Source organism: Pleuronectes platessa, chromosome 3, assembly GCF_947347685.1.
Source record: "Pleuronectes platessa chromosome 3, fPlePla1.1, whole genome shotgun sequence".
In the NCBI taxonomy this organism is placed as follows: Eukaryota; Metazoa; Chordata; class Actinopteri; order Pleuronectiformes; family Pleuronectidae; genus Pleuronectes; species Pleuronectes platessa.
Window position 1 is genome coordinate 538,277 of NC_070628.1, and position 22,980 is coordinate 561,256.

A 22,980-nucleotide genomic window follows, 5' to 3' on the forward strand; every position below is an offset into this window, starting at 1 on the left:
GCTCTCGTCTGGATAACCTCCAGACCTGCGGCGGCCAATCAGATCCCTCCTGCATGTGTTGACAGGGTCACAGAAGTACGAGGCTTCACTGAGGCCCAGAAGGAGGAGTACTTCAGGAGGAGGTTCAGTGATGAAGAGCTGTGCAGCAGAATCATCTCACACATCAAGACGTCCAGGAGCCTCCACATCATGTGTCAAATCCCAGTCTTCTGCTGGATCAGTGCTACAGTTCTGGAGCACATGTTGACCACAGACCAGAGAGGAGAGCTGCCCAAGACCCTGACTGACCTGTACTCACACTTCCTGCTGGTTCAGACAAAGAGGAAGAACAACAAGTACGGTGAGGAACATGAGACGAGTCCACAGCAGCTGACGGAGGCTGACAGGGACGTTCTCCTGAAGCTGGGGAGGCTGGCACTTAAACATCTGGAGGAAGGAAACATCATGTTCTACCAAGAAGACCTGGAGCGGTGTGGTCTTAATGTCACAGAGGCCTCGGTGTACTCAGGAGTTTGTACTGAGATCTTCAGAAGAGAGTGTGTGATCTTCCAGAAATCAGTCTACTGCTTTGTTCATCTGAGCGTTCAGGAGTTCCTGGCTGCAGTCTACATGTTCCACTGTTACACCGAGAGAAACACAGAAGAACTCAAGAACTTCTTGGGAACATATTGGAACACAGACACCTTCTCCCTGGATGACCTCCTGAAGAGAACCATGGAGAAATCCCTCACCAGTACAAATGGTCATCTGGACCTGTTTGTTCGCTTCCTTCACGGCCTCAGTCTGGAGTCCAACCAGAGAGTCTTAGGAGGCCTGCTGGGTCGGACAGGGAACAATCCAAAGATCATCCAGAGAGTCTTAGGAGGCCTGCTGGGTCGGACAGGGAACAATCCAGAGATCATCCAGAGAGTCATCAACAACCTGAAGGAGATGAAGAGTGGTAACATTTCTCCTGACAGAAGCATCAACATCTTCCACTGTCTGACTGAGATGAACGACCACTCAGTTCATCAGCAGATGAAACAGTTCCTGACGTCAGAGAACAGATCAGAGGAGAAACTCTCTGGGATCCACTGCTCAGCTCTGGCCTACATGCTGCAGATGTCAGAGGAGGTTCTGGATGAGTTGGACCTGAAGAAGTTCAACACATCCAACCAGGGTCGACAGAGACTGATCCCAGCTGTGAGGAACTGCAGGAAGGCTCGGTGAGTCCAGACATGATCAATAACATGTTCAATCAGTGAAGTGTGTGTGTGTTTGTGTGTGTTTGTTTGTTTGTGTGGGTGAGTGTATGTGTCAGTGTGTCTGTGTGTGCGTGTGTGTCAGTGTGTGTGAGTGTGGGTCAGTGTGTGTGTGAGTGTGTGTGAGTGTGTGTGTGTGTGTGTGTGTCAGTGTGAGTGTGTGTGTGTGTGTGAGTGTGTGTGTGTCAGTGTGTGTGTGTGTCAGTGTGTGTGTGTGAGTGTGTGTGTGTGTCAGTGTGAGTGTGTGTGTGTGTGTGAGTGTGTGTGTGTCAGTGTGTGTGTGTGTGTGTGTGTGTGTGTGTGAGTGTGTGAGTGAGTGTGTGTGTGTCAGTGTGAGTGTGTGTGTGTGTGTGAGTGTGTGTGTGTCAGTGTGTGTGTGTGTGTGTGTGTGTCAGTGTGAGTGTGTGTGTGTGTGTCAGTGTGAGTGTGTGTGTGTGTGTGTGAGTGTGTGAGTGAGTGTGTGTGTGTCAGTGTGAGTGTGTGTGTGTGTGTGTGTGTGTGAGTGTGTGTGTGTCAGTGTGTGTGTGTGTGTGTGTGTCAGTGTGAGTGTGTGTGTGTGTGTGTGAGTGTGTGAGTGAGTGTGTGTGTGTCAGTGTGAGTGTGTGTGTGTGTGTGAGTGTGTGTTTCAGTCTGTGTCAGTCTGTGTGAGTCTGTGTTTCAGTGTGTGTCAGTGTGTGTCAGTCTGTGTGAGTGTGTGTCAGTGTCATGACAGAGCGGACGGTAGTTTTACCAGGTTCCAGGATGGGTTTATTGTAGAATCTCAGAGGTGCAGATATTCAAACAAAACAACGCACAAGACAAAACGAATGCTCAGCACGACCCCCCCCCCCCGGTGCTGGCCAAGCCCCCCCCGCTCAGCCTGTGTCTGCTGCAGGTCGAGCCCCCCCGAGGAGGAGGAGGAGGAGCCAGAGCTTTCAAGGAGTCCGGTTACGGCTCGTTACCTCATTAGTGTGTGTGTCAGTGTGTGTGTCAGTGTGTGTCAGTGTGTGTGTGTCAGTGTATGTGTCAGTGTGTGTGTATGTGTGTGTGTGTGTGTGTGTGTGTGTGTGTGTGTGTCAGAGGTGTTTTAACAAAGAGTGGATTTACCAGTGTGAGGGTCACATGATCACGTTTTGTATGAATGTTGTGTTTTCTGATTTAATTCTCACAGATTTTATATTTTCTTTAATTACAGACTCATTCTTTGTGGACTCTCAGTGATTCACTGGGAAGTCGTGGCCTCGGCTCTGAAGTCAGACCCCTCACATCTGAGAGAACTGGATCTGAGTGGAAACTACGACCTGCTGGATTCAGGAGTGAAGCTGCTGTGTTCTGGACTGGAGAGTCCAAACTGTCGACTGGAGACTCTGGGGTCCTTAAATCCTTCTTCACTTTTCAGACTTTCTTTCTTATTGGGTCATTATTTATTTAAATTGTCTCAGTTCTGCTCTGCTCACTGTCCCTCAGTCATCTGTCACTCACCCAGCCTGTCAGTCACGTCCACCTCATCAACTCCATTCACCTGCACTCACCTGCTCCTGATCACTAAGAAAGTGTCAGTAAATAACATGTGGACTGAGGCCGAGCACTCGTCCTCCTCAGGTTTTCAAAATAAGACACATTCTTATTGAAACACGTTGGACAGTTGATAAGTATAGAAACAAACAGGAAGTGACATCAGGAGCCATCCCTACTTTAAACAGTGTTTAATTCCACAAACCTGCTCAGTGACCAACACACAGAGAAGAAGCTGATGAATGAAACAATGGTCCAACATGTCTGATCTGATATTTATCTTCAGGTCACAGACTGGACTGAGGTCAGCAGCATGTTGAGAGTCTGTGTTGACATGATGACGATCCACAACAACAGGAGGATACATTCTAATATTCATATTTCTTTATCCAGGTTGGAGGGCTGCAGACTGTCAAAGATCAGCTGTTCTTCTCTGGCTTCAGCTCTGAGGTCAAACCCCTCTCATCTGAGAGAACTGGATCTGAGTGACAACGACCTGAAGGACTCAGGAGTGAAGAAGCTGTGTGGTTTTCTACAGAGTCCAACCTGTCGACTGGAGACTCTGAGGTCAGTTCACTGACTGACTTTTGTAGATCTCATATCTATAAAACAGCATTAATACACAATTTATCTCATTTAATTCTAATTTAACATAATTCCTCTTCATACATAACTTGAATCCATTCATGAATTAATCTGTGACATTTTAAATATTCAGCTACTTGTTAAAACACTGAGTTTAGTTCTGGATTTCCTAAACTGATCTGCAGGACAGAGACCGGGTCCAAATAATCTATTTGTACTGAATCAGGACTCGTTTTTAGTCCAACATGTCTGATTTCATATTTATCTTCCATGTTATGAGTCTGTGTGACATGAATATGTTTCTGTTATTTTCACACATGAACTCAGTTTAATTTACAGTTAAGTTTTATTCTTTATCCAGGTTGGAGAGCTGCAGACTGACAGAGATCAGCTGTTCTTCTCTGGCTTCAGCTCTGAGGTCAAACCCCTCTCATCTGAGAGAACTGGATCTGAGTGGAAACAACCTGCAGGACTCAGGAGTGAAGGAGCTGTGTGGTTTTCTACAGAGTCCAACCTGTCGACTGGAGACTCTGAGGTCAGTTCACTGACTGACTTTTGTAGATCTCATATCTATAAAACAGCATTTATACACAATTGATCTCATTTAATTATAATTTAACATAATTCCTCTTCATACATAAATTGAATTCATTAATTAATTAATCTGTGACATTTTAAATATTCAGCTACTTGTTAAAACACTGAGTTTAGTTCTGGATTTCCTAAACTGATCTGCAGGACAGAGACCGGGTCCAAATAATCTATTTGTTCTGAATCAGGACTCGTTTTTAGTCCAACATGTCTGATTTCATATTTATCTTCCATGTTATGAGTCTGTGTGACATGAATATGTGTCTGTTATTTTCACACATGAACTCAGTTTAATTTACAGTTAAGTTTTATTCTTTATCCAGGTTGACTCACTGCTTTCTGTCAGAGATCAGCTGTTCTTCTCTGGCTTCAGCTCTGAGGTCAAACCCCTCTCATCTGAGAGAACTGGATCTGAGACACAACAACCTGCAGGACTCAGGAGTGAAGGAGCTTCTTGATCTACAGCAGAGTCCAACCTGTCGACTGAAGTATCTGTGGTCAGTAGATGGTTGGAGTCAGTCCACGCTGCTTTCATCAGTATGTTACTAAACACAGTCAGTATCACAGATCCAGGGTCTGTGCTACCAAGCAGGATTTGTGGTTATCAGGTTAACTTCAGGTTTAGTTTTTTCAGTTCTACGAAGCTCGTCCACTTCTTAACCAGGTCAATCACCATGGTAACTTCTGATGAACAGCTAACCTGCTCCAGGTTAAGTTGGAGATCAACCCGTATAGAAGCTCCGCCCACTGACCACAGTGACTCTACACTGTTGTGTGGTGCTCACTCTCCTTAAAGGGACGGATAAGGGAAGTTTAAATCAACGTCTGGTTGGTTCAGTTGATCTCTAACTCACCCAGAACATCTCAATGTCTCCAGACTCATCCTGTCCCCAAAACACCAGATGACCTCAGCTTCCTGGAGACAGGTCCATGTGTGTGTCCTCAGAGGCAGTGTGTGTCCTCAGAGACAGTGTGTGTCCTAAGAGACAGTGTGTGTCCTCAGAGACAGTGAGACAATGTGTGTCCTCAGAGTCAGTGTGTCTCCTCAGAGTCAGTGTGTGTTCTAAGAGTCAGTGAGAAGTGTGTGTCCTCAGAAACAGTGTGTCCTCAGAGAAAGTGTGTGTCCTCAGAGACAGAGAGACAGTGTGTGTCCTCAGAAACAGTGTGTCCTCAGAGTCAGTGTGTGTCCTCAGAGACAGTGAGTGTCCTCAGAGACAGTGTTTGTCCTTAGAGACAGTGAGACAGTCTGTGTTCTCAGAGACAGTGAGACAGTGTGTGTCCTCAAAGTCAGAGCATCAGTGTGTGTCCTCAGAGTCATTGTGTGTCCTCAAAGTCAGTGTGTGTCCTCAAAGTCAGTAAGACAGTGTGTGTCCTCAGAGACAGTGAGACAGTGTGTGTCCTCAGAGACAGTGAGACAGTGTGTGTCCTCAGAGACAGTGTGTGTCCTCAGAGACAGTGTGTGTCCTCAAAGTCAGTGTGTGTCCTCAGAGACAGTGAGACAGTGTGTGTCCTCAGTGAGACAGTGTGTGTCCTCAGAGACAGTGAGACAGTGTGTGTCTTCTTGTCTTCCACTCGTCTTGTTAGTAAACAACAGATTCAGATCTCGTGGCCTCGAGTTATTTATCTCGTTCACTCGTTATTATGTCGTGGTCACGTAATATATTTTGACCAGATGCCACCAGGGGGCGCTGTAACTTACACAAGCTGGACCACAGCTGACAGCCTCACACGAGGGACAGAGACGGTGTCGTCTTCATCTGATCTGAGACAGTTTGTCCTCTCACTTCATCAGTGAAGAACTGATCAGGTGGATCTTTGTCACAGCTCTGAGATCAGTGGGACTGAAGCCTCTCCTCATCACATGGTAACCAGGAGCTCTTTATACAGAGCAGAACCTCTGCTGAGGTCCATCTGTCTCCTCTGGTCCCAGTTTGTCAGAAGCAGATGTTCATCAACACACAGTGAAACATGGCTTCACCTGTAACAGCAGTAAATCCACCTCTCAGGTGTCCACTCTGCACTTTGACATGCAGAGGACACACACTGAGCTCTTAGCGTGTTCATTCCAACACGTGAACATGAAGCAGAGAGGAAGCTGCTCCACCTCTGAACAGGACTGAAGTCCCTGCTGCTCTTTCTACTGGATGAGCTGCATCACTGACTCACAGCTGATGAAGTGAGTCTCTGTGACACTGATGTCTTCTTCTCTCAACAGGTGGGAGGGGACCTGGTTGAGGTGAGTGTGAAGAGGACAGTGTGAAGAGGACAGTGTGAAGAGGACAGTGTGAAGAGGACAGTGTGAAGAGGACAGTGTGTGTGGACGGAGGCTGAGCTGTGTCCTGAGGATCCAGAGGCTGAAGCAGCAGCAGCTTGTGTGTAGTCTCCAATCTACACAACCCCTAATCTGCATGTGTTTGTGAGATGAAGCCGGAGCACCTGGAGAAAACACGGGGAGAACATGCAGACTCCACACAGGAAGACCCCATCTGAACCGGATTCAAACCAGCAACCTTCCTGCCCCGATTGTGTTTATTCACATGAAGAATGTGTTTATTGAAATGACACAACACAAGCAGAATATATAAACCCTCTATAAAGAGTCACATACAGTGTGTTTAAGTTTGTCTTTATTATTTTCCACCTTTGTCCCTCAGTGTGTCTCCATGTGTGTAGAACCACATTCTGTGTATATGTTTGTTTATGATCTTAAAGTTCCTGGATTCACGTCACAAATTGATTTAGTTCAACACAAAGTTCAACACATTGAAATCACTTTGAGTTTAAAATCAGAGTTTTGTCTTTGACACAAAAGATCAAAACTCTGGACTTAAAAATGGGACGTTTTCATTTCTGCATCAGGTGCAGAGCGGTGGTGGCTTTTCTCCTTTTGACCCACAGGTGGCGCTGCAGTATAACAGCAGCACATCCCAGTCAAAGCCTTTATATTCAGTCTATGAGTCAAACACATGGATCATTTCCTCTGTGACAAACCAGATGTAACGAGAAGAAAACATCTCAGAGAGAAAAGTTCTGTTTCTACTTGTCTCTGCTTTAATGCTCAATAAACATCCTTCCACCGACTTCACTGGAATCATGACTCAGCTTTTCTTTCCTCTTCAAACAAACTGGTGGAAACATCTCGTCCTTGGTGCAGGTAAAAGAACAAAATCACCAGTTTGACATAATGGAAACCAGCAAAAGAAAAGTGAATGAGACATTTACAGAATGAAGAAGAGTCGATGAAGAGCAGAGCATCTTTAAGTCTCTGAGGAAACTGTTTAATAAACATTTTACCATATTTAATAGAAAACTGACCCGAGGACGTTTTATACAAACGTAGATGAAGATTCTTGTTGTACGTTCTCGACCACCACCTCAGAACAACCACCAGGGGGAGACTGTAGCAGCCTCTGGGAACAGCAGCATGCTGGGAAATAACTGATGATGGGAGGTTCACAGCAGAGACAAGGGACAGAAAGTGTCTGAGAGATGATGTCCTGAAGACAGTGGACATGTTGGGCCTGTTGTGTTGAACAGTTTGTGTTATTTTGTGGAGACACTTGTCTCAACATGATGATGTCACTTCCCGCTCCTCCCACTTCCAGCCCGGAAGTGACTTGAACATGATGACCCAAGGAGAGGTCATCATGTGACTTTGTGATGATCCTCAACACACGTGTGTCAGTGTAACATGTGACTGTGACGCCATGTTCATGAACACGCTGCTCTAACATCTGTCCAGCAGATGTTGAAGCTCTGAGGTCCACTTCCTCTGCAGCAGAGTGAGACCATCATCTCTTCATGGAGCTGTGCACCAGGCTGGTGTCACGTGACCAAACACAAAGTGTGAACAACACGTCATCAAAGGATCCGTTAGATTCCATCAAACACATTTATGGGATAAACTTTATACTTATAAGGAAAAGCTTGTGCTTGTTATGAAATTCTTCATCTGATCAATATGTCTCAATATAAACAGCCTGACAGCAGATCAATACATTTATTTATGATTCTTTATCAGTTGATTTAATTTATTCACCAAACAGTCAGTGATCACTAGCGGTCCGTCCACACATCTGTCCACGCAGCACGGGGTGGGTTCCAGAGCAGGGGCGGTTCTGGCTAATTGGAGGCCCTGGACAAAGAACAATTTTGAGGGCCCCCCCCCCCAAAAAAAAAAATCTATTTTGACTATGTGTGTGTGTATGTGTGTGAGAGAGAGAGAGAGAAAGAGAGAGAAAGTGATTAAATAAGTGTGTGAGAAAGGGAGACATGTGAGTGAGTGAGTTAGTGTTTGTGTCATACTAACCCAGGGGTAGTCAACCTTTAGTATCGAAAGAGACATTTTGCCCCCTCTTCCCCCAAATTAAATCTGCCTGGAGCCAAACAAATATTTGATAACACAGGTTATAAAGTTATATATATAGTTATACAATATATATAAAAACTATAGTTTTTGCATTTATTAAATTATAGAACGACAATAAAAAAACTGTTTAACTGCTATTTTAACCTGTTACAAAAAAGGAAAACACCAAACTCTTATGAAGAGGAGAACATAATACATGTGTAGGCCTACTTTGAATTAAATGAAACACAGAACTCTGCTTTTTTTGCTCATCTCCAGCTTGGTACTTTTCAGCAGATGCTGTGTGCTCGCTCTGGAAATGTCTTTCAACATGACATTTCATATTGTTTGCTAATTCCTCGCCACATATCAAGCATACAGGTGTATGACAATGTATGGTGAATTGTCATACACCTGCATCGTTGCATCGTTGGCAGTGAAAGCAAATTAATCTGTCCACGCAGAATTAAACTCTCTATTTACCTCATCTTCCATCCAGTCTGCATCTGAGAGCTCTGGGCTGTCCTTGCCTTTCTTTTCACAAAACTCTTGAATCTCTGCTCTCAGGTCCCATACTGTTTTAAGCACTTTTTCCAGACTGAGCCATCTGACAGCTGTGTGGGAGCCTATGTCCCCATGTTCAGTCTCATGCTCCTCCAACAGTGCAACAAACTGTCTGTGATTCAGCTCCTGCCCTGATAAAGTTAACTAATTTAGTTACAACATCAGTAACATGATTCATTTTTAGCACTGACTTACACAACACCTCCTGATGTATAATACACAGGGTTCATACACATTTTTAACCCATGGATTTCCATGACTTTTCCATGACTTTCCATATCTTTAAACCAACTTTCCATGACCAAACATTTTGTGAGATCTCAGTATATACATGCAAAAGAGACTAAATTTAGTATTTAAGCTAACAATGAGAATTTCAAAACATACAGTAAACCTTGAATTACACAAATGAGTGAGACAATAGTTTGATTGACGTCTGTTGTAACACATGGCATGTACTTTTCCATTTGTAGCCAAGCATGGTTAAATCTACACTTCCCTGGCGTAGTGCATTATCTCACCTGCTTCCCCACCGAACATTTCAATTAGTATGAGATAGTATGCCTACTTATATTTTGAGCGTATTTCTTTTAAAAGCATTTGAATTAATTAAAACTCAGCGTAAATGAACGACATGAAAATATGAATATAACAAATCTCCATGACTTCTCCAAAACTTTTGGGATTTTTTTCAAGCACTTTTCCAGGACTGGAAAATAAACATTTAACAATTCCATGACTTTTCCAGGTTTTTCATGACCGATGTCCTCGATCCTTCTCGTTACGGTCCGTCAGTAAAAGTCTCTCCGTGCTTTGTCTCGTAGTGGCGGTTCAAATTGTAATCCTTAAAAACAGCGATCTTTTCTCCACAAACTAAGAACACGGCTTTCCCATTGACTTCAGTAAATAAATACTTAGCAGTCCATGTCTCGTTAAAAACTCTATCTTTCTTCTCTTAACGTGGGCTGACACTTTTGCGGACTTTAGTAACTCACATCTCTTCTTAACTCCGTTCGCCAACACGTCATCCGCTCGCGGCATTCAGGATGTACGTCAGGTAAATGTTAAAAAAAGGCACCTTCAAAATAAAAGAAATGTTGTTGTATTCTCTGCATGAATTTCACTTATTTACATGTGATTCCTAATATTCCGTTGACCTCACGCGGTCACAGACAGCCAAAGGGCCGGATGCGGCCCGGGGGCCGTACAATGCCCAGGTCTGCTGTACAGTGTTGTGCGGGCGAGTGTGTGCGTGTGTGTCCCCAGACATCACACACACACAGGCCCCGGGGCCCCGCCCTCTCACATTCGCTCAGAGACACAGAGTGAGATCAGAGCTCGTTCCTGTTAAGCAGCCGGTCAGTGACAAACAAGACACAGTGTTCAAAAACCAAGTTGAAAAGAAAGTACGATGAAGCCTGTCTTGCTATTGGGTTCATATTGAATGAAGGAGGACATGAGGAGTGATTTATTTGAAAAATAAAGAAAAAAATCATAAATACGACGAGGCCCCCTGGTGGCCGAGGCCCTGGGCAACTGCCCGACTTGCCCAATGGGACGCGCCGCGCCTGTTCCAGAGACACCCACAGAAACAGAATTAACCTTCTCCCCCCCACCACCTGTTCATTACTATGGGCCCCCCCCACTCTGCTCTTCTCCTCTCACCCGCTCCCTTCTTCTTGTTCTCTCTCTCACAGTCGCCACTCGTTCCAGTTCTCTCTTTGTTATCCTGCCTTTTTTTCTTCCTACCCAATCTCTCCCTCTTCTTCTCGTATTTTTGCGTTACCTTGTTTATTTATGATTCATGCTTTTATTAATTTTAATGACATTACAATAGATTGAAAAATCACGAGCAATTAGTTTTTTATTTTAAGGTTTTTGTGTAACTTTATTTTTTCATCAGGGTAAAAATGAAAATACTGGAGTATCTAACCTGCTGCAGTAGCTTGGTGATTGTGTAGGGGGCAGTATAACCACCGAGCTGCTCAGGAGCTGCACATTGTTTTACACAGAAGAAAAACGTAAACAGGAAGTAGATTCTCTGTAAAAACCAACGAGCGAGAATCAACGTCATCAAACTGAGAAACTGAATTAAAGTTAGATCAAAGGATTTCACCGCCGAGACTTTGATCTGTACGGAAACCGGTTGGTGACAAACTTCATTCCACATCTGAGGGGGGGTGTTTGTTTCCCTCACACGTCAGAAGGTGTGGGGTGCGCTTGTTTTGCAGACATGTCGGTGCAGGTGTGGTGTCTGTCGTTCCGGCAGCCGTACGCCGGTCTGATTCTGGACGGGGTGAAGACGCTGGAGAGCCGCTGGAGGCCCCTGCTGGCCCCGCTGGAGAACCAGACCCTGGCGGTCCACATCGCCCGGCGGGACTGGGAGGGGGACGAGTGGCGGGCGGTGCTTCGCGGCCCACTGGGGATGACCGAGGCTCAGATCCACGGGCTCCTGGAGTCCGGGGAGCGGTTCGGCCGAGGCGTGGTGGCAGGTGGGAACTGACCTGTGTTTTCTGTGGGGTTCCTGAAGGCATCACCTGTGGAAATACATCTCTTTCAGGATTGGTGGATGTGGGCGTGACCTCGGTGTGTCCCGCCTCCATGCTGGAGGAGGAGCTTCAGCACCTGGAGAGGTCGGCCCTTCTGGTTGGTCTGCAGGAGAAACACGTGACTCACCTGTCCAACCCTCGCTGGCTGAAAGAGCCCCTGAGCTCCCGAGGAGGTCGCGACCCCTGGACTGTGGAGATCCCCACGGAGCTTCTGCCATGAGGACACGTGATGCACACAGGGCCGGTGTCTCCTGGGATCAGATCTCACTTCCTGACCTACATGCAGATTAACACGCGTGTCCTGTGTTAAAGACCAGTCTGGGTTTACAGACGTGTGCGTGTGTGGGAGCATGTGAATGAAAGTATTGATCTCTATCTTGTGATCAGTTTTGATATTGTGAATCTTAGGACGTCAGCTGAGAGGACGTCCTTCACATGTGGACCAGGAGGGATTTGAAAGGACTCTGTTAGAGGATGTGGACTCATGTGGTCTGGTGTGATCAGATCTGATCTGATTGGTTCACACCTGAACATTCGTTTTCCTCAGAGAAAGAATCCTGATTTTCATGTTGCGCCACCTGCAGGTCAAACTGGACACTTCAGGCTTCAGCTCCTCCTCCTGTCGTCCAGACTCAATAAAGTGAAGTACACTAATATATCATGCTAATGTAACAGTCAACATCTTGTATTGTTAACGATGAAAATCTTCACTGAGGGAATAAAACAATGAGAAACAAAATGGTTTCTTCAATAAAACAAAGGTTCAGATCCAAAGATGATGAATGATGTCAGAATGTGTCTAGGGGGCGGAGCTTATACAGAGTTAGTTTTACATGAATGGAGTTAACGTACTGGTTGAACCTCCCGTGGAACTGGTTCTTCATGAAGTTAGTCCTGTAGTCAGCTCGTAACTTTGATTCTAGTTCAGGCTCCAGAAAGTCAAAGTACACGTTAAGTAAATGTTTGTAAAGAAGTTTCTGTCGTTTCACATCGTTCTTCTCTCTCTGATGTTTGTTCAAGTGTTTCTGATCAGTTTGGTTTGAATCAGTTATTAAATGATATAAAAACAGGCCGAGACGTCAGATGAGAATTACTACTGCACAGTGTACTGACTGTTACAGTTTTTTCCTATCGTTTTAGGCAATTTACCTAAACCATGTTCACATTCCCTCAACACTTCACACAGTGAGCATACCAGTAGACCATGTTGTGCAATAGTAGGAGTAGAATTGACGTTGGCTAATTATTAATAATCATGAAATATGATTATTAAAATAACAATTATTTCTTAAAAATAATCAAAAATGATAAAGCTATTAATTAAGAAAGGTAACACATTCAATTAGAAATGATACGGTTATCCATTAATAATAGTTCAAATAATTAATGAAAACAATAAAATTATCAATTAAGAATAATACAAATCTGTAATCATTGCTTATTGTCGCGGGGCACCACCCTGGTTACAGGGACCAACGATACAATCTATAAATATCAGTCTCATAATGATAAATGTCAAATCAATAATCTCAATATTTAATATTAATAATTATTTAATTAACAGTGAAGGCTACTAAGTTCGAGCACAGGCAATCATAATCCAGCTGCAATCACATACATATGCACAAATAATCACAGACTACAGATACTTTAATTACAAAAGCATTTATTAAAAAGGGGAAATAAAGTTATAATGTTATTCAATGATTCATCATTTTAACAAGCTCCGATATTTCAAAGATAAACACAGCAGCAGCACTTATCACAATTCAGAAAATACATGTAAAACCGGCGGTCTACCTATGTATGTCTGTCTCGGTGTGTGTGTGTGTCTGTGTCAAAGTGTCTCTCTGTGTGTGTGTGTCTATATGTATGCATGTGAAATAAAGTTAGTGTTATTTAATGATTCATCATTTTAACAAACTCCCATATTTCAAAGATAACAACAGCAGCCGCTTATCACAATTTAGAAAAACACATGTATTCCTCTATGTGTATCTGTGTGTGTGTATCTGTCTGTGTCTATCAATGTGTCTCTGTGTCTGTGTGGGTGTGTGTGTGTGTGTGTGTGTGTGTGTGTGTGTGTGAGAGAGCGAGAGAGAGAAAGAGAGAAAAAGAAGGGGGCGTGGCGATGACGCAGTCATGTGGTGACGTCACATCTAAGATGGCGGCCGATCATGATTCGTGGAATCAAGGCCTAAAAACTCTCAAAATGGCGGATTGACTACAAAACAAGATGGCGGAGCCGTTATGAATTTAGAGCCAGAATGGGAGGAGAGGGAGAGAGGAGGCGTGGCAATAATAGATTCAAAATGGTGGTTTAACTTGCGTTATTCAAAATGGAGTCTATGTTAATGACACCATGTGGCTGGAGCTCACACTGGTGGTCGTCACATGAATTACACAAAGGGATTTTCAGACAAAGAGAATTCTTTGTCTCTGCTTTGGCGTTCGGCCGCATGGCTTCCAGATGTGTCCAGCCTCTCTGAATATAGATTTAACTATGTTACATGAACTGTATTCTAAATACAGGTCGGATGTGTGTATAGGTCGGTTTAGAAGGAGAGAGAGAGAGAGAGAGAGCATACAAGGAGAGAGCAAAGCTCTTAAAAGCACCGTCAGAGACAAGTTACATTTACTTTAACACTCAGCACCCAAGTGGCGTTGTGTGCTGAGGTTTGAACGGTAAAGTCTCTTTAAAGTTGTTCAAACGGTCACAATGAGCTGGAGACGCTGCTCACGGCGCTTAAAAACTGTGGCACAAGGCCGTAACCGGAAACCGGAAGTGGCGAGTCGCCGCTAAACATTAGAGACTCGGCGGTCTCATACAAAACAAATACATTCAAGTATTAAAACAATACGCTACGTATTAGATTAACATCTGCCCAGACAATAAAGCCTCTTACTGTGACCTCCGCGGTGTTGCTTGCGCGTGGGGCGCGGATTTCCGGGAGTCCAGTGAATGTCTCGTTAAACCCCAGGATGCGTGCGAACGGGCGGATTCCTGGAAAACAAAATCAGTGTCCTGGCCTCTTAAGCGGTGCTCCGGTGGGTCTCGTGGTTGCAACGGAGATCAGCGCTGGGCCGAATCGAGCGAACTTCTCTTGCTCTTGGAATGGAATTCAGCTTCGTCTCTTCTGCAGGGGATGAACAGCGGTAACGCCGCTGTGGATTTGGAAAGAAAGTCTGTGATGCTCGACCGGCGAGCGAGTTCCTGTGCGCGGCCTCTTCAAGTTAAAATAACAAAAGTCCTTTTGAAAATAAAAACGTCGACTGAATAAAGAAATAAAAGAAATGAAATAAAATAACTCTGGTTGCCCCCTTTTGCAACTAAATCAGCTGGGAGGCCCCGAAGGTGTTGTCTTCAGAGCAGGGTAAAATGGCTGCGATTATTGATGTCTCAGTGGTTTTGTTCTACCTGAGAGGTCCTCCTCCTTGAGGAGTTGGTCATAGGATGATGCTGGCTTTAAGCCAATTGAGTGTCAGAAATGGATCTGAGTGGGCGGGGCTTGGAACTGAGCAGGGGCTTCTGGGAAAACCCCAGGACATTTTTCCACCACCAGGGGGAGATTCTTGAGCCTGCAGGAGGATGTTTTCCCGCCCAAAGTTTAACAACCCTTTGTTCCTCTCGGCTCCAGTGTCTGGCGGCCCCCCGCTGGGCTCTGGCCCAACAACCATGTGAACCAAACTGTGGTTACTTGCCCCTATGCTAAGATACAAATGCTGGCAATGACGCCTTCTTCCAAATTTCATGGATACCTGCCCCAGTCAATGTTCACTACCGGCAAAACGCTGTGGAACTACAGCATATTTTACCAATGTTTAGATACTCTGTTCAAAACAGTGAACTTTCTGTTCAAAACCTAACTTATCAGTAATTTAGATCACTGTAGATGGAAAGATGCTGCATTTGGACAGACAAATGAAGTTACATGTAAGAAACAATATTTAGTTTATAGTTTATTTATTTTATTTTACAGTAATTTAGATTTTTTTCCCCCTGTGCACCATAGTTCTTGGTGAATTGGCATGGAATTACTTTTTTTACGTAAAAGCAACACTACATACAATGATCTGTACAAAACACAGAGGATAAGTTTTGCAATGCAAAACACCTGGTGGTCATTTCAGCTAAAGACCTACTCAGGTGTTTTACATGTAATTTGTGCCTCGTTGAAAAAGGGCCTTCTTTGGCATTTGCTTTGGACTTCTTTACGTAGTTGGTATAGGAAAATGGATGCAGCAAGAGCAAGAGCAAGAGCAAGAGGCAGAGGAAGAGGCAGAGGAAGAGGAAGAGGTGGAGGTGAAGGTGAAGGTGGAGGTGGAGGTAAAGGTTGTTTCTGGATCATATATTACGTACTTACTGTATGTAATTTGCATTACAAAAACTGAAAATTGTTATTCTCAGTTTCTCATAAAACACTTACAGTATTTACTGTATTTACAATTACAGTACATTTACCACACTCAATTGTGACATCTTTTGTGGGAGGTAAACCGACATATGAACACTGTCAGCAGATACTTGGCTTGGATTGTCATACTGTAATATTACAAACTTTATTACTGTAGTCCAAAGAAGTGTTTGTCTGTGTTTTTTCTCTTTTTTTCAATGCAACACTACAGGAAATCTATGCCAAACTGGAGGACACAGCAACATTTTATATATGCAATTGGCAATGCTTCAAGATGTTAGTGTTTTTTAGGTCATAGTGTTCTGAGAGGAAACATGTGTTAAGTTATGGCAGCATTGTTTGTGGTGTGGTTGTTGTAGTGCATTTTGCACCAAAGGTTAACAGATATGCAGAGGTGTGTGTCTCTAAAGCCCACTGTGTTAAGTGATAGGGAAAAGTGACCATAGTATGGGTACATGACCGAAAACGATAGGAAAAAACTGTAAAGACTCCATCACCACAAGATGGCAGCGTTCGTATCTGAGATATTCTACAGGAAGTGGAAACGAGTCGTCTTTATTTACACAAACAGATGAATGGTTCAGGAGGTCCTGATCATGTGACACCTGTGATCATGTGATCTTTGTCACTGATGAAACAAACGGTCGTCTGCTTGTGAAACTAACTTTATTCTCCCAGAAACAACTTATCACCATCGGCAGTTTGAACAAAACATCAACATAAATACATCCCTCATCAATAAACAGGGACTGACCATGCCCCGCCCCCTCTCACCGATTGGCCGACTGAAACTCAATTAACTGACCGACAAACTAATTAAACTCAGTTCTTCTCAGGTAATCGTACCAACAACTGTCGCTCTCGACTTCAAAGTTCGGAGCAGGAAGTTATTTGTGTCGGAGATTTGTAAATAAAGTTTTTTGGCAACAAACTAACATGTGCAGAACTCTTTCACAACTTTCAATGTGAAGCTAACACGCTAAAGTGAGAACAGAAATACCTCAATACTGGAAGTATCGAGGGTTTTTTACAAAAAATTTACGGAAAGAATAAAGATTTGTCCTAATTATTTTTCATACATCATATCCTCTTTAACTTTCCCTGCCAACGGGAACTCGTTAGCTTCATGCTAACTCTTGAGGTATGTTTCAGCAGGATGTGCATCTCACTCACACGGTGGGGGGGATGTAGTGTGTCGCTGTGTGGTGGGGGGATGGGGCTGTAATGTAAGCAACCACGTGGGCTGGGTTAGGGGCGGGGCAATAAACCCGTGAGTTGTGGCCTCCAGTCTGGAGCGTTCCCCACTGGACTGATGGTGGGAGGCAGTGGTAGGAGGAGTGATGGGGGAGGTGGGTTGGCTGAGGAGCAGAGGGCAGGTAGGTGGTGATGGGCGGGGCTTCATATGGCAGGTGTAGCATAGGGGGAGGGGGGAGAGGCGTTTGCTCCTGGTACAGATGAGCAGCGGAGGGGGCGGAGCCTGGAGGAGCAGGGCCGACGGAGGAGGTGGAGCCTTCCATCGATGGGGAGGAGCCTGTGGGGAGGGGGGGGACAAATCAAACAATGCAAAATTCAATCATGTTGTATCAGCTGATCTGTCATCACTGACCACCGCCGTGTCCGTCCGTCTGTCCATCTCCTGCCCTGGAGGATTCTGGGTAGGAGGAGGGGGGCTGATGGGAGGCAGCTGGGGGTAGAAGAAGAGGAAGTCTGATACTTAACAGGAAGTGGAGCTTCCATTTCCTGGGAACTACTACACCAGCTGTACTTCCTGTTCCCAGTTCAGGTCACATTTCTGATTGATGTTATTGTTCTGATAATCACGTCTGTCCTGAGGTCAGGTGATGAGGTCACCTGTGAGACCTGCACCAATCAGAGACGAGTCTTACCGTGCAGCGGCTCCTGGCTCAGGTAGGGGGGGTAGGGTTGGTAGGTGTAGTGGTTCTCAGGGGAGGGGGAGGAGAACGTCGTCTGCTGCTGCCAGTACCACTGGGGGGGGGGGGGTTAATTATAAATTAATGTTATAATATATTTATATTTTAAATATTTAAAGAGAGAGTGTCACAGGAACTCACCTGGACGCCCAAGTTGAAGTAATACTGAAGAATTCTACAGTCTACAAACACACACACACACACACACACACACACAATAACATGAGTGACAGCGGCAGATCATTGTGGGTGTGTAACAGTTAGGCTGGTTGACCTCTGACCTCGGGGTAAATCGCTGCCATTAGGGTCGTAGGAGTAAGGGGGCGGAGCCACCACGGTGCAGAGAGGCTCACCTAGCTCATTAACCAACCACGGAGAAGAAGCTGGGATTGACATGGAGGCTGAACAGGAAAAGATCATTTTAAACACGTTCTGATGTCAATTATCTGAGGAAACAGGTTTGTTTGTGTTTACATTGTCTCCAGAATCTAAACAAAACAGATCCACACAGAGGGTCTCTGTCAAATGCCTGTGTGTTTGTGGGTGTACCTGCTGTGTGGGTGTACCTGCTGTGTGTGTGTGGGTGTACCTGTTGCATGCGAGTGTGTGTGGACACCTGAGCGTGTCTGTGTGTGTGCACTTGGCGGCAGGTGAGCAGCTGCAGGAACATGCGATGATGGAGAAGAGGGTGAGGATGAGGAAGAGGAGGGTGAAGAGCCAACGACAGCTAAAGGCTTCACTACCTGTAACACACAAACCCAGTGAGTGTAGCTGACGTCACAATTATTATGGTTTTACCATCTTTCTGTCCCCTCAACCCGCTGAAGGTCCTACCACGTGTATAAATACAAACAGAGAGAACATTTGTACCTGCTGTGTGTGTGTGTGTTTGTATACCTGCTGTGTGTAGTTGTAATTCATGTCTGGTCTTGGGGGAGAGTCAGCACATCCTCCTTCCTGTCCATCCTTTCACAACAAGAGAAAAGGTAAAAGCTTTCTGAAGCTTAGTGACATCACTGATCACATGATCATTATGACATGTTATCATGTTGTTAGCATGTCCTGCTCCGTGTCCTCCGTCTGTCCCTCACGTCAGAAGCATGTCCTCTGACAGACTGCGTCTCTTGTGTCTCTACAGATTCTGTGAAGTGATTGGTTGTTAAAGCTGTTACCTGATTGTTGGAGGCCTCAGCAGTTGTGTAACCACCGGACGTCTGGTAGTTCTGATCTGAAACAAAAGTCACAATCAACAGCTGAGGAAGCCACAGACACATCTGAGGTCAGTACTGGATCTACTGACAGGAAGCTGAGTGATGTGGTGACAGGATGAGTCTGGAGAGGTGGAGATGTTCTGGGTGAGTTAGAGATCAACTGAACCAACCAGACGTTGATCTAAACTTCCCTTATCCATCTCTTGAAGGAGAGTGGAGAGTCTACATGGAGGTGTTGTATTATATTTATGTGATGATTACACATGTCATCATCTGGAATAGTCTAGTTTCTTTGTCTCTTTTTATCAACCTGTCTGAGACTGCAGATGAAAATGAGTCTAAGAGGCTCTGGAACATTGTGCTCATATTAAATAATGTGCACCGTCCCTTTGGATTCAAAGTAGATCATATTTCAGAGACAGGTCATCGTGGTGAACACCAACCACACACATGGTTGGTGGGACTGTGGCAAGATGATGACATCATTTACCGGGACCTGAAGGCGTAGTTCTCATAGTCGTGGTAATATCGTCTTCCAGGGTGGTAATAGGTCAGCTGTGGGCCAATCAGGTGACGGTTGAGGAAACGGGTGGAGCTTCTGACCACAATCCATGACACACACAGACACACACAGAGACACAGAGACACACAGGAAGTCATCAGTATCAAGAGTAATTCATCGGTAACGCCTCCTTCAACATGCGTCACATGTCTTCACACCTGAGGTCAACCTGTGTCTCAGCAGGTGTGAATGTGATCAACTACACAAGTTCTACAAGTGTCAGTTCCCACCTGGACGCTCCGTAGCGAGGAGCTCTGACTGTAGGGTGGTGGTGGTGGTGGTGTGGGGGGGCGTAGGGATCATAGGTCATGGTTCCAGTTGAGGGAGGAGAGGGTGGGCGGGGGTGACCTGCCGGCTGGAAGCGAGGGGGCAGGCTGGATGGGGCGGGGCCTCCGTATAAAGGGGCGGGAGCTATCATGAGCTCGGCCCCCTTCATTCCACTGCTGCCCCGAGACTTCCTGAAGTAACGGTGACGATGATGACGCTGACCACGAGAGTCCAAGTCTGCACGAGGCCATAGGGTCAGGGGGGGGTTGCAAGAGGTCAGAGGTCATAGAATAACCTAAGCTTACCCAGATCTCCTTTTCTAGTTGGAGCAGCAACATTCCAGGCAGGAACTGGATTCACTGGTTTCAGATCCGTCAGAGGAACCAGGTGTCTAAGACAGAGACACATCACAACCATCTGACGTCTGCTGGTCTGGAGTCAGCTTCACACCTGATGCTTGGTTCAGATTAATGTGGAAGAGTCGTCAGATTAAATGTTTCATTACTTCTCTCCCAGCTCCTCGATGAACACGGTGACGGCTGACGAGTGGGTTCCTACTTCCTGGATGAAGGCGTTATAGTATTTCCCCTTTGGCTCCAGACGCACCTGAAACAACACACACACACACACAATCTGGTGACAACATGATTTCACAGACTTGATGCTAATGACACATGAAGCTTCATTTCATCACAGTGTGTGTGTGTGTGCTGTCACCTGACACTTGTCTCCCAGGAAGTACTGCCTACCAGCGAACACCATATAATCCGTCTTCTGCATCTCTGTCAGTCACACAGCGCAGTAATCTGATTACTACAGCATCATTCAGGCGGATGCAATCTGATTACTGAGATAATCAATTAGGATGTAGACGACCAATCAGCATAAGAGTGAGTCACATGATCACCTCCTCATAGGTCCACAGTATGAGTGTTGTTTTTATGTCTCAGCACCAGTGACACCTAGTGGCCTGAAGGGGCATGTTTTCATTTTGTTTCTTTAGTTCTTGAGAACTCGATAAGTTGGTTCAAACTGAATCGACTTAGGTGGTTAGAGGTCAAAGGTCAGTGACCTTAGACTAATGTCCCTGTTAACAAGTTATCTTAAGAACACCACAAGACGATTTGTTCACACTTGGCACAAAGCGATTGTTGCCTCACACTAAGTCCACAGGATCTTTGTGTTATTTGTGTTGGAACCACAACTCTCCTGAGATGAGGTCGACTGAAGTGGCTGCAGCTGCTGCTTTGTAGCTGCTGTGGAAACCTACGTCATCTTGTGTGAGTGAAACACAGCATGAAGGATTTCACTGTATCCTCCAAGAGCTGCGTCTGAAGGTCACCTGCAGCTTCACGGAGGAGGAGCAGCCACCTGACCAGCCGCTCCCTCAGGGCGGAGCCACAACCTCCGCTGGGTAAGTTCCATCTCAACACTGATTGGCTTTCACCACATCGTGTCACAGGAATTATTGTGTGTGTATGTCACTTGTGTGTCTGTGTGTGTGTGTGTGTGTGTGTGTGTGTGTGTGTTACCTTTGCAGGTGTCCTGCCACACGTCAAACTCCAGGTTTCTGTACACGTCTCCGTCCAGAGACTTCATGACCTTATAAGGAAGAGAGAGTCTGGACGGAGGAGCATCTGCAGGAGACTGAAAAACAAAATCACCACAACAACCAAACACAGCTGACACACACACACACACAACACACATCAACTGACTCAGACGTTTTGACCCCCTGACCTTTGTGTCATCTGTCCCACTTCTGTGTCTCTCCTCAGTAGCTCCAACCGACTCCACTTCCTCCCTGCAGACGAAACAAACGCACCTGACTGTGACTGTTATTACACAGGTGCAGCTTGTGTTCTGTATAGTGTGTGTGTGTGTGTGTTTGTGTGTGTTTGTGTGTGTGTGTACCTTTGTCCTCGGTCCTCAGGTGTGTCGTAGCCGATATCAACATCACTACACATTGATGAGCTGTTCCTGTAGCAGCGACCTCCGACCCGGGAGGCCTCCATAGCCTGACAGAGCTCCACCTCCTCCACCCCAAACACCTGAGTGTAGAGCAGCTCGTACCTTTCCTTTAATTCTCACTTAAAACAAATTTCTAGGACCGCTTTTTTCCACTTACGTAATATTTCCAAAATTAGACATGTCCTTTCCCAAAAAGATGCAGAAAAACTAGTCCACGCCTTTGTTACATCGAGACTGGACTATTGTAATTCATTATTATCAGGCTCCAGCAGTAAGTCGTTAAAGACTCTACAGCTTGTCCAAAATGCCGCAGCACGTGTCCTGACGAGAACAAAGAGAAGAGAGCACATTTCTCCAGTATTAGCATCGCTACACCGGCTTCCAGTTAAATCTAGAATAGAATTTAAAATTCTCCTCCTCACCTTCAAGGCCCTTAATAATATGGCGCCTTTTTACCTTAAAGAGCTGTTAGTACCTTATAAACCCGCTAGAGCACTCCGCTCCCAGAATTCAAGCCTACTTGTCGTCCCTAAATTCTCTAAAAAAAGAGTAGGAGCCAGAGCTTTTAGCCATCAAGCCCCTCGGCTGTGGAATAATCTACCACTTTCAGTTCGGGAGGCAGTCACCATCTGTTCGTTTAAGAGTAGGCTCAAAACCTTCCTTTTTGATAAAGCTTATAGTTAGAGCTAATTAGTGCGCCAGAACGTTACTTGTTCTATTTTATGACACATGACACACGGAGCTTCTCTTTCCAGCTTCTCCTTCCTCTTCTCCATCCCTATCCCCCTTCCCCGGAATCCCTTTGCTTTATCACCCGCAGATCCAGGGCCTCTGTGGCCGCACCATGGATTGCGGTTTGTGGATCGTGCACCGGGGGTCGCGGTGGTGGATCCATTGTGGCGGATTCTGAGTCATGTGGGCTGATCGTGGTGCCGGTGGCGGACCCTGTGTCGCGTTGGCATCGGGCACGGGCGGTGGACCAGGACCGCGGCGGCGGCTCGTGGTTGGCGGCGGTGGACGGTGACTGAGGACTGGAGTGGCGTCTGGTCTGGATGGTGGATCGTGGTCTGGATGGTTGCTGAGCATGGACTGTGATTGCAGCGGGACTGCTTGGCATGTCATGTTGGGGTTGTCCTTCGGGATGTCTACCCTCATCAAATGCTGCTAGAGACTTTGATTATTGATGATGTTCTCCTGCACGTGGCATCTATTGCACTTCTGTCCGTCCTGGGAGAGGGATCCCTCACATGT

General features: G+C 45.5%; 2 protein-coding genes across 13 annotated transcripts in view; one reads left to right on the forward strand and one right to left on the reverse strand.

Annotated features, from left to right (window-relative positions):
• Positions 1–22,980, forward strand: part of LOC128437454 (NACHT, LRR and PYD domains-containing protein 12) — a 278,177-nt gene that overhangs the window by 174,480 nt on the left and 80,717 nt on the right. For 5 of the 10 annotated variants that reach the window (XM_053419610.1, XM_053419611.1, XM_053419612.1 and 2 more), the window contains exons 11-12: positions 3,129–3,302; positions 3,682–3,855. The exons of 2 other annotated variants lie outside the window; for them this stretch is intronic. In XM_053419610.1, the coding sequence (XP_053275585.1) occupies positions 3,129–3,302; positions 3,682–3,855 (348 nt within the window). Of the gene's footprint in view, positions 1–3,128; positions 3,303–3,681; positions 3,856–4,234; positions 4,409–6,126; positions 6,993–22,980 lie in introns of those variants that run through there. 3 more of the 10 variants (XM_053419616.1, XM_053419617.1, XM_053419618.1) reach the window with 3 other exon arrangements.
• Positions 1–22,980, reverse strand: part of LOC128437456 (BMP/retinoic acid-inducible neural-specific protein 3) — a 214,427-nt gene that overhangs the window by 143,199 nt on the left and 48,248 nt on the right. The window lies entirely within an intron of this gene.